An 11,928-nucleotide genomic window follows, 5' to 3' on the forward strand; every position below is an offset into this window, starting at 1 on the left:
TCCATCGTGTAGTAGCTTCCTCCTTCTATTGTATAGTTTGTTTATGGCTGGGGTCCACCAGACAGGACGTCTGCCTTTGGAGGACTGGGTCTTGGTTTTATTTGGGATTGCATGATCCATGCATTCCTGAAGGTGTTCATAGAATGCGTTTATAAAGGATTCTGTGGTCTGGGCCATATTTTCCACAGGCCCGGGGGCTTTTAAGGATTCCACCTCGGTTTTGAAGAGTGTGAAATTTGCTTTAGAGAAGTTTTTCACTGTGGTTTTCTGGGCAGGGGGTGGGGTCGGGTTGGGATGTGAATATCCAGTGAGATTAGTTTATGGTCTGATCTTACCAGTGAGGGATACACTTCTGGTCTGAAGCATAGAGTCCCCATGTTGGTGATGATCAGGTCCAGTATGTTTTCCCCTCTTGTGGGAGTGGTAACAAGTTGTTCCATAGCATTTGAGTTTATAAATTCTAGGAACCTTTGGGCTAGGGTGCTGGAGCTAGAGTAATGCTCCCAGTCTATGTTTGGGTAGTTGAAGTTGCCCAATATAATGGTGTTTGGAGAGACCTTCATATTTTCCAGTGTTCTCAGGAAGGCCGAGTGGGGTTCCTAGGTTTGGGAGGGTGGTCTGTAGCAGGCTATACACTGGAAGGCAGTTTTACCCACTGTTAGTTGCACGTGGATAGTCTCTGATGCTTCGTACTGTGCCACCAACCTGGAGGTGTGGGTATCTTTGACTAATATTGATACTCCCCCTCCTTTTGTGGTTCGGTCCAAGTGTTTGGGCCGAAAAGCATGGTATGAGGTATAACCTGGTAGTGCTGGGGTGCTCTCGGGAGCCTTGAACCAGGTTTCTGTTACTGCACAGATATCAATGTTCTCCATGCTAAGGAGAGTTTCGAGTGCGTGCACCTTGAGGTTTAGACTTCTGGTGTTGAGTAGCATTACTCTTAGTTTCTTATCCCTTGTGATACCTATGGAGGTGGGTTCGTCTTTTGAGCCTTGCCTAAAAAAGGCACTATGGGGGTAGCAAGAGCCTTTGCCAATATCCGAAAGCCCAGGGGTGACAGGTGCAAGCTGTCCCTAGCGAAGCATCGTGGCTTGTCGAGCATGTCATCCCAGGCTGACAGGCATTGGATCCCCTTTGAATGACATCAATACTTAAGCCAATTTTTGAAATTGATCATCCTGTCTTCATATTGTGGCATCATTCTTGGGGAGGGTAAGATGCTACACAAGGTCAGGGTCATACCGGCCTGGGTTACATGCTCAGAGAGCTCTTCTATGTCTCTTTTCATGTAGTCCAGGGAGGTAGGTCATTCACACCAGCATGGACAATGACAATATTTATACTTGCCTTGGAGTGACATGAGTGCTTATGTTATGTGGCGGATCCTAGCGCCCGACAGGCAACTCACCTTGACCTTCTCCTTGTTCAGCCTGGTGAGCGGGACGTCAGTGTGCCTGACGATAGAGTCACCTATTACAAGTGTATCAGGTGTGTTGTTTAGCCTTAAGGGCTGTGACTGTTCGGCACACTGGCTTTGTGAGCTATGCGTTGCACGTGTTTTGTTTTGGGGTAGCGGTTGCTTGGGTGTCTGCTTTGGAGGTCTCTGCTGCTTAGGCAGATTTTTATTTAGAGTCTCCGAGTATGTTTTTGTGTGTTTGGTTTGCTGTCGTGGTAGGTCTATGTGAGACTGGAATTGTAGTGAATGTTGTTTCCTTCTCCTCCTGAATGGTTACGCCAGTACTGAGTTGAGCGAGCTTAGCCTCCAGTTTGGCTATATGGTTGCATCTCTCACATGTGTTGGAATTTGTTGGGAGGAGGAGAGGGTTGTCTGTGTACATGAGGCAGTTGTAACATTGCCTCAAGATTCCCAGATTCACCAGCTGGACCGGAGAGGAGATTGACAACTGACCTTTGGACATGCTAGAATAGTATTGGGAATTCCTTTATAATTGAAAAAATAGGGCCAGTGGGGAACAAGGTACTAGAGGGGAGTTTGTGAGGGTGTAGTGCTTTTAATTTCTTAGTGCTGACTTATATAATTGCTTTAGTGAGCAAGTGCCAGGTAACTTAAATGGAATGTGTTACAGGTAACTTAAATGCAAACAGTAACTTTCTTTCAAGTGAAAAAGGAAATAAGTACAGTAAGCAATGCAGATATCACTAGGGATCCACAGAAGCGCTGAAAAGCCACGTTTTAGGTGGAATTAGCGTTTCAGGGAAATAACAAGCAAGCAAACAACAAGCATACAAACAAAGCTACATTCAGCAGGCCTGGATCTAGTCTATGCTACAGCAAACAAGGTGTACCAATTTCAGTAAGAAACCGTTCAAATATGCAGGCACTATAAGCGTTTCACCAGAAATTCCCAGCTCAGAAGGGCAGAGTCCAGCCTCTCCTCCCACAAGAGTGCAGAGCACAAACCCTCTTAATGTAAAATAACTGGCCTGAAGCCCAAGTGCTTAAACCAGAATTAATACACTTTTAGAATAACAGACACTGAGCCCTCAATCAGCAGTTCCCAACTTAGAAGGATGTAAGCTACCTGTTCTGCCACTGCAGTGCAGACCACAAACCTTCTTAATGTAAAACAACTGGTCTGAAGCCCAAGTGCTTAAACTAAAAGGCTTAGAATGAGTTACACCAAGCAGTAATAAATACAACTGAGTACTTTTAAGATGATGCAAAAGCAAAATAAAGTAGGAAGAAACACAAATACAGTAAAAGCAGATAAAAAAAAGTTTCCTACCTTTCCTGTAATTAGTGTTCAAGAAAACTCAAAAAAAAAAAAAAATTAAATTGAGTGAGCAAATGAGATGGGCACAGGAGTTACAGGACAGAAACAAAGTGCAAATGCAGGCTTTCAAATCAGAAAGTTGAGAGAGATGGAAGACCGCCCAAACGGCCAATAACTACAAATTCTGGGCCAGAACCACTCCTTATGTGGTAGACAGGTTACCTAATGCTTACCACTCCCACCGATAAGCTAGAAGGCTTCCCTCCAACACAGAAAGGCTTGGGGGGCTCAGAAGCTTACAAACAGTCCTGGATACAGCAAATCTGTATCTTGAACACTAATTACAGGAAAGGTAGGAAACTTTTTTTTTTTTTTCCAGAAAAGTAGCAAAAACAGTAGTAAAAACAATTCACATGCAGTGCAAGCTGGCACACGAGTATGTAGCAATATTAGTCCACACACAGTTTGAAAAAATGTAATTAAATTAAAAAGGACTAAAAGCAAGTGCAGAAAGGGTTTATTAGGTAGAATGCGGTAAAGAGATGGGACTGGGGAAGTGTCCTATAATCAAATCTACAGTGGGGCGGGCACTGCAAAAGCCACCAAATTTAAACTACAACCAAGAACAGGGAGGGGGTAGGGAAGACAGTTTCAACAGAGATGTGAGGAATCACAGTGCAAATTATAAAACCAAAAAAATATATATACTGATCTCTGTATATTTGCAGAACAGTAAGACAGCAGATATCTAAGCAACAATTTAGCTCTATAATACAGAAAAATATACTCAGCTCTATATATTTGCAGATAGCCTTGTAAGGCTCTCTCTCAGCATACAGGTTCCAATTTAAATGCAGGCTGAAGTACCTGAGAAGGGTGGCGGTGGAGAAGGAAGTCTGAATAAGGAGGTCAAAGCTAGAATCAAAGGGGTTGCAGCCAACTGGAATGAAGTGTCACAGGTAGTGGATGACAGAATGCCAAATAAATTAAAAAAGTGAGGTTTACAAAACAGTGGTGCAACCAGTACGTCTGTATGTACAGAAACCTGGGCAGTAAAGGCAGATCAGTTGAGGGGGCTAGAGGGGATGGTGATGAAGTGCCCGTGATGGGTGGCAGGGGGAGCACTGTGAACAGGTGATGAAGCAAGTACCCAAGACCAGAAGCCAAAGTAGCTCCAATTGCAGAAAATGTCACAGATTTTGCCCGTTTGTGCACATGTGCAGAAAAGCACACAAGACAATTTGGTGAAGAAGATTTGGGACAGACAGGAAGAAGGCAAGAGGAAACAAGGGCATCTAGCAGGGGCGGACGGATTGTGAGAAAATACCTACAACAGTCAGGCATGACAGTTGAGGAAGGTAGGAGAATGGCAATGAACAGAGATGGCAAGAGCTGAAACAACAACATATACCCATGTAAAAAATGTTAAAAGGGAGATGATTCACAGCAGTAGCTTTTGAGTCACCATATTTGCTTTTGGTTGCCCTGAACATGTTAACAGCCTGCAGTGTGCTCTCTTCTATGCTTTATAGCCACAAAGTATTATAAATACCTTCAGACATAATGTTACACTCTACATCTGTATCCAATATAAACTCAGCATTTAGTTTATTAATTCTGAGCTTTTCCTGTCATTCTGTCTTGTTGCAGTGACTCACCTAAAAATTCCAATTGCAGTCTCAGTTCTTTATACATTAATTGTGCCAACAAGCAAGCTCATGTTTTCTTTGAATAATATGTAGATTCTTTTGAACATCTTTGCAAATGATTCCTTCTGCCACAGCAACCATTAAACTGGCTAAACAGTGGACTTCTCTTCTCTCGCGCTTGTAATTACACCCAGTGCAACAGGCACAAATTGCATCTATGCCATACTTCTGTCTCTACATCTCTTGGCCTTTATATGTCACCATTAATGTTGCAATGTACTCTCACATTAAGTTTCGTCACCTTTTTTTACTTAGATTTCTCATGCACATTTCCTCAACTCTTTCTAAAGGGACTTGTAATTTCGCTCACTCAGCATACATCCAAAGTCTTACATTAGGCTTGGTTACAGCAGGTCTGCTGCTTTGAAAAAGCCTGACACTTATTTACTCATTTCTTATAAACACAGACTAATGTCCTTTATCAATGAATAACTCACCAAAATTAGAAGTTTTGCTTCATTCATTGGCTCTAGACACCTGTAGTATTCACTGAGCCTTTGCTCCCTGTAAATGATAAAGGACAACGTTTTCGTAGGCTTATAGTCATCATCTTCTTTCGGCTGTTCCCGTTAGGGGTCGCCACAGCGGATCATCTGTTTCCATTTCTTCCTGTCCTCTGCATCATGCTCTTTCACACCAACCGCCTTGCATGTCCTCTCTCACCACATCGATAAACCTCATCTTAGGCCTTCCTCTTTTCCTCTTACCTGGCAGCTCCATCCTTAGCATTCTTTTCCCAATATACCCAGCATCCCTCCTCAGCACATGTCCAAACCAAGGCAATCTCACCTCTCTTGCTTTGTCTCCAAACTGTCCAACCTGAGCTGACCCTGTAATATACTGAGTCCTAATCCTGTCCATCCTAGTCACACCCAGTGCAAATCAATCTTAACTTCTTTAACTCTGCCACAAACAGCTCTGACTCCTGCCTTTTTGACAATGCTACCGTCTCCAACCCATATAACATAGCTGGTCTCACTACCAGTAATTCCACTTTCCAACCCATATAACATAGCTGGTCTCACTACCAGTAATTCCACTTTTTCCCTTACTGCAGCCACTTTGCCCTTCTTTTCTAGAGGTCAAAGTATTAAATACTACAAGGCTACTTCCTCAGCCACATGCAGGAATACAGCACACTGCACCTTTTTCCAACTTATTCACTATTTTGCTTGCGGTGAGGAACTGACTGAAGCTTTCAGTTTTCTGCTAAAACACTTTGCAGTAAGATAATTCCTGGTCATTGCAGTAATCTGCGGTTTGCAGAAACAAACACAGAGGGTTTCTCATGCATTAGGCAAGTAAAAATATATATAACTATTTTAAAAAGTTATAATTAAAAGTATAAATTGAAAATTAGTCTGTACTTTAATTTGCTTAATGAGTTAAACATTGACTTCTGACACAATGTAACAATATTAACAAGAGGCTGAGGAAACTATACAGATTCTGTGGATGTGCTACCAACCTCAATGAGGTCTTTACCATGACTACTCAAAGGAGAGCCAACATGGCATGCATGTTGTTTTACAGCAACACCAGTCCCATACAAATACTACCATATACTGCTCCTCATCCATACAAGAAGTGTGCCTCTCACATGTTCACATAATAAACTGTGAGGCTGGCCTACTGAGAAAGAGAGAAAATACTCAATTTTGAAATAAAATTGAGATGCTTCCCTAATCTCCAAGGTACCAGAAAGTTTCAAATTTACCGTGATACACTTTACAGTTGAGCATTAACAACATTTCTTGTTTTTTTTACTTATAAAAAAATCAACCTATTTCACAGTGTCTGGGTTGTGAGTTCCCAGGTCTGCTGTTCAACTTGGGTAACTGAACCCTTTTAAAACAAGAAAGGGAGAGAGGGGATTTAGTGTGGCCAAAGAACCACCACAATGCTTAGGTAGAAAGAAACTACAGTGCCTAGGGAACAGCACTCTATGTGGAGATAACATGAAAAACTCCATATAAATATCTAGATATCTAGAAGTATGGACTAAACCTTAAACCCTGAAGCTGTAAGGCAGAGACCTTCCCACCAAGTCACCACAGTGCACTAGCAATTTTATGTTCAGGATATTTCAGTTTCTTCAAGATACTTACATAAATTCAGATTCACGATTGTGAGATAATGGTAAACCTGTCGAACGCTGGACCCAGTGTAACTGCTGATCCAAACTGCAGTGATCTAGTAAGCAAAAATCTGTCATGTGTACTACTTGCCTGTGTGAATAATGGTCTGGTGTTATTTTTTTACCTAGATAAGCAGACGGACTGCTTAATGGACAGTTGATTCTGTCTGTAAGGGAAGCTACTACCCCATAATTAAACCCCCCAACGTAGCATATCTTAGAGGGAGAATTGAGGGATAAATATTTGTGCAGCTACCCTTTCAAAAGGATTAACAAAAAAAAACCTTAAGAGTTTTGTGCTCTGTACATGCAGCATGTTATTTTACTTTAATGCTTAGAAACTACTGATTAGTTGTCAATACCTGTCAAAAAAGGTTAGGTGTTATCCTATAACGCAACTCTTAGCTATTCCATATCAGGGTACCATATCCCTGATGTTCCCTGCACATCAAGAGCTCCCATGACGTGCTTATGGTCACTAAACTGTCTATCAGCTACTCTTTAATCATAGGTTCATAGGTTCATACTAGGCTATCTGCCCTAGGGCATTTATAAGCCTAGCCAGAGTGTGTGTGGCTTTCACCACCCCTTAGGATGAGAATACTATACCCATTAGTTTGCTGTGCCTCTGTCCAGCAGTGATACAGAGATGATTCCCGGGGTAAACCTACGATCTCCCATCCACTCGTCAAGATTTCTCTTGAACAGAGTCAGTGAGGGGCTCTGCCTCACATGGACTGGGATTCTGTTCCATAGTGTAGGGAGTCTCTGGGTGATGAATCTGTCCCTCCAGCACGTCCTATTTATATCCGTGTTGAGGTTTAAGTCTCTTGCTCTCGTGGCTCTGGTGGATTTGGATTTTTGAGGTGGAGCATGTCCATTAATTCCGGGTTGGACATGGCCTTGTATGTCAGCCACAGATCACCTGTGACGGTATGCGACTGAATAGAGCTGGAGTTTCTTCAGTCGGGCATCGTATGACATATGTTTGAGCCCCTTTATCCTTTTGGTGAGGAACTTTTGGGGTCTTTCCAACTGCTGCAGGTGTCGGGTAAGGTACATTCCGAATGGGGCGTTGTACTCAATCATTGGTCTGATAAGTGAAGAGTACAGGGGTACAATGACCTCTCCTGATCTGGATATGAATCCCTTCATGATCAGGTGGGCAATGTAGAAGGTTTTCCTAACCACTTTGGCAATGTGAGTGTCAAAAGAGAGGTTACTGTCAACTTGGGTCCCCAGGTCCCTGATAACTTCTTCCGTGTTTAATGGATTACCACCTATGTGGTAATTAGGGGTTACCTTGTTTTTCCCAAAGGGTATGACTATACATTTTTTGGCATTTTGCTTAAGGCCATGGCTCTGGCACCAGTTATCCATTTCTATGAGACCTTTCTGGAGGATGTCTGTGTCTGATGGAGTGTCAATTATGGTGCCCAGTTTGCAGTCATCTGCAAATTTTGTCAGCCACAATCCCCTATGTTTGGCTGCACTTCAGAAAAATAAATGCCGAAGAAGACGGGGCCCAGGACTGAGCCCTGTGGGACACCGCTCGTGACCGGCTTAGAGTCTGACATGGCACCAGCAACTCTAACCCTGTGTGTTCTGTCCTTGAGCCAGTTTGCAACCCATCTTGTGACATATGGGTTTACATCTAAGCTGGTGAGCTTTTCTATGATGCCCGAGTGGGGTATTGTGTCGAACGCTTTTGCTAGGTCAAGGTAGGCTGTGTGAACTGCCTTACCCTCATCAATGGCCTTAGTGACTGTTTTGAAAAAGTCGACCAAGTTCAAGAGGCAGGATCTGCCCTTGACAAAGCCAAATTGGGTAGGATCCAGTGTCTGTAGGTCCCCAATGTCTTTATTTATGAGTTCCATTATGATCCTCTCCATAGCTTTGCAGACAAGGCTCATCAAGCTTATGGGGCGGTAATTTCCAGGGTCCGTAGAAGCACCGCCTTTGTGGAGTGGGACCACAGTTGCCGTCGCCATTCTTTGGGTACGTATCCTGTAGTAAGGCTAAGATTAAACAGCAGCCTCATGTGTGGGTTTAGTTCCTCATTGAGTTCGTGTAGCACACAGCCGGGGACACCATCCGGTCCCATTGATGCTGTGTTTTTTGCTTTAGAGAGCAGCTCTCACCTGGGCATCTGAGATGTTTGGGAGGCTAGACTCTGGTGGGATAGATATTTCTCCTTTTGGGGGGGAGGGAGGGGAGAAATTTGCACTGAACCTGTCTGCCAGTATGTTGGCAATGTCTATGGGTTCAGTGATTTTTTTATCATTTTGGACTAATTCTGAGCATATCTGGGAGTTTCCACCCCGGTTTCTAACATAGCTAAAGAAGGCTTTATGATTGTTTTTTGTGTCATTAGCGATTTTTCTCTCAAAGTTGGCCTTAGATGATTTTATGAGTGATCGTAGTGTTTTGCTAGTATTGATCAGAGATACCTTCCCTTTTAGGGATTTTGCTCTGTCATGTAGTAGCTTTCTCCTCTTGTTGTAGAGTTTGTTTATGGCTGGAGTCCACCAGACCAGGCGCCTGCCTTTGGTGGAAAGGGTCTTGATTTTATTAGGGATTGCTTGATCCATACATTCCTGGAGGTGCTCGTAGAAGGCATTTGTAAGGGTTTCAGCAGCGTGGGTTGTGGTTTCCACTGGCTCGGGGGCCTTGAAGGATACCACTCCAGTCTTAAGAAGCGTGAAGTTTGCTTTTGAGAAGTTCTTCACTGTGGTCTTTTTTGCTGGGGGTGGGGGCGGGATGTGGATCTCCAGTGAGATTTAATTTATGGTCTGATCTCACCAATGAGGGATATACTTCCGGTGTGGTGTTTGTGATGATCAGGTCTAGTATATTTTCTCCTCTTGTGGGAATGGTGACTAGTTGTTCCATAGCATTTGAGTTTATGAACTCAAGGAACCTTTGGGCTAGGGTGTTGGGGCTTGAGTAATGTTCCCAGTCTATGTTTGGGTAGTTGAAGTCACCCAATATGATGGTGTTTGGAGAGACATTCATACTCTCCAGTGTCTTCAGGAAGGTTGTGTGGGTTTCCTGAGTTTTTCCAATACAAATGCTATCAAAGCCTTTAATCAATGCCAACAATGTAGATACTTAAAAAGGAACCGGATTACTGGAGGAGTTGCTCTTGATTTTTGTATTTAGGGGAAGTCAGCCCATCACTCAACTGTACAGATTTTCGCTTAATGTCCAGATTTTTTGCCTAATATTTCTGGTCCGTTTTTCATCAAATTGCGGTTTTCTGGCAAACCACTGGCACACTATTAAAGATTTAAGTCAGAAAACAGAGACATACATCTGAGCTTCAAACTTCACACCCTTCAGAAAATGTATGCCAACACAAAACATGCTATTCCATCAACTTTCTAATAACATCATAACTCTCAACCTTTCTGTGCAAGAAATCTGGACAAAGCCAGAAAGAATGGAGGGAGGGACAAAGGCCCAAAAATAGAGACAGAATTTAAATATTGCTTCAATAAACTTAGAAAGTTGCTAGAATAACAAGTTTAGCTTAATTATGTATTTTCTGAAGGGTATAAAGTCTGAAAACTCAAACATGTCATTATTTATTATTATTTAGTGACTTCATTCTTCAATAATTTGCCAGAAAACCACAGATTTCATGAGAAGCAGACCAAAATATGAGGCAAAAATCTGTACAGTTGAGGTATGATAAGCATTTTAAAAAGGTCATTACTGTTGGGCCTCTGTCTCCTCACTCAAGGCTTTGCCCAGATTTCTTGTACCAAGAGAATGAGAGGTATGGAAGGATTTTATACTGTCTTTACTTCGCAACAGACTCTAAGTTGCCACTAACGTTTATTCAATAACAACACATTGTTCTTTCGTTACTAAGAGGTACAACCCTTAACTACCAGCAAACAAGAGTTTAAGAGTCCAGGTACTGAAGGGCATGACGGGAACTATTACGTTACTGAAGAAGAGGATGGGGGAGGGTTCACTGACAGGAAACCAGATTGTTTTTGAATGGAAGATACGCGTTGAGGGAGGGGAATATGCTGATTTTTACGATACCAGCACCTCCTACTATTAACCCCATATTGCAAAATAAGAACTTCGTAACCAATACTTCTAGCACAATAAACTTCACAAGCTAGTGAAGACATTTCATACTAACACCCTAGGATGGGATAACGGAAGGATCAAGTGTGTCTTTATTAATTCATTATCCCAAGAATTAGCAATTTTACAGGTGACAGTTACAGGTTAAAAACGAAAATGAACATGTTGCCTACCCTGCTGTCATGACCACATTGTAGATAACCAGGTAAGCTGCTGCAAGGGTGCCTGGACCTTTCCTCCGACGGTAACCTCCTTGGCTGTTAACACGCTCCGTAATTCCACTCGTATTTGCTGTCGCCATGACTGTATACGATATAAAAAAGGACAGAGGTTGCAACACTGCCCCTGAGATTAACGACAAAATTCCCGCCCCCTATTCTGATTTACAGATTGGGCCTTATCCAAATTAACACCAGGCGCAAAGAAAAAGGGCAGGCAAAAAGACTGTTACGTTAAAATCAGATGCCGTCAACACATGTTGCCACCTTGTGGTAAATAGTGAAAAGGGTTTCTTGAGCGAAGTCTGCAGTTTTAACTGGACAGTTGAGATAAGAGTAGTTGCCAAACAAGTGAGGATTTTTTACCGACTTTTGTCATCAGTAGGACAACCCGTAGCCTCATTTATTATTTTATCTAAGGTGTATTGTTGTCATCCAGAAGCACTTGCTCTGAAGAAACAAAACATAGCAGTTTGACTCCCTAACATATTGTTTTCAGTCTGAGGTTAGTCCTTGACAGTGATTATGGGATGACGAAGCAAAGTGCTACGGAGTCTCACTAAAGGGTGCTGTTTTACTATTTCCACCGATAATCCGGCATACTAGTCAATTTCTTTGCTCAATAATCGGGGACAAAGCCAGAATAAAAAAAAAAAAAAAAACGGGTGTTATGAGGGACAAAAACTGCGGGCGAGTTTTAAATATTACTTTAATTCACTCAAAAGTTAACAGAACAAAATGTTTTGGCTTTATATTAATTACATTACCCCACCGAGATTTTCACGCAGGAATGGGCGTGGCCTATATGATTGACAGGACTGAATGACAAGCCATGCAGATTATATATAAAGTGACATGGTGAATGTCAATTATTTTCTACATTTATAACTGCACTGTCGGAAGTACCGCATGTCCTGGGTGTTTGACTTGCTTTGTCACTTTGTATTTAACCACATACTGTCTGTTGTAGGGTAAGAATTGGGTTAGAATGGCAGTATGTCTGCAGTATCCACAAGTTACCGTTT

General features: G+C 42.4%; 1 protein-coding gene across 1 annotated transcript in view; it reads right to left on the bottom strand.

The window, feature by feature from the left end:
- The window catches only part of HACD2 (3-hydroxyacyl-CoA dehydratase 2), a gene marked incomplete in the record, with an annotated part of 841,606 nt that extends 830,369 nt beyond the window's left edge, over positions 1–11,237 (bottom strand). Inside the window, 1 exon segment of the mRNA XM_044074914.1 lies at positions 10,859–11,237. Within this exon segment, the coding sequence (XP_043930849.1) occupies positions 10,859–10,986 (128 nt within the window).
- Positions 11,238–11,928: the final 691 nt, after the last annotated feature.

Source organism: Protopterus annectens, chromosome 6.part0 (genome assembly GCF_019279795.1).
Source record: "Protopterus annectens isolate FY-2018-M chromosome 6.part0, PAN1.0, whole genome shotgun sequence".
Classification (NCBI taxonomy): domain Eukaryota; kingdom Metazoa; phylum Chordata; order Ceratodontiformes; family Protopteridae; genus Protopterus; species Protopterus annectens.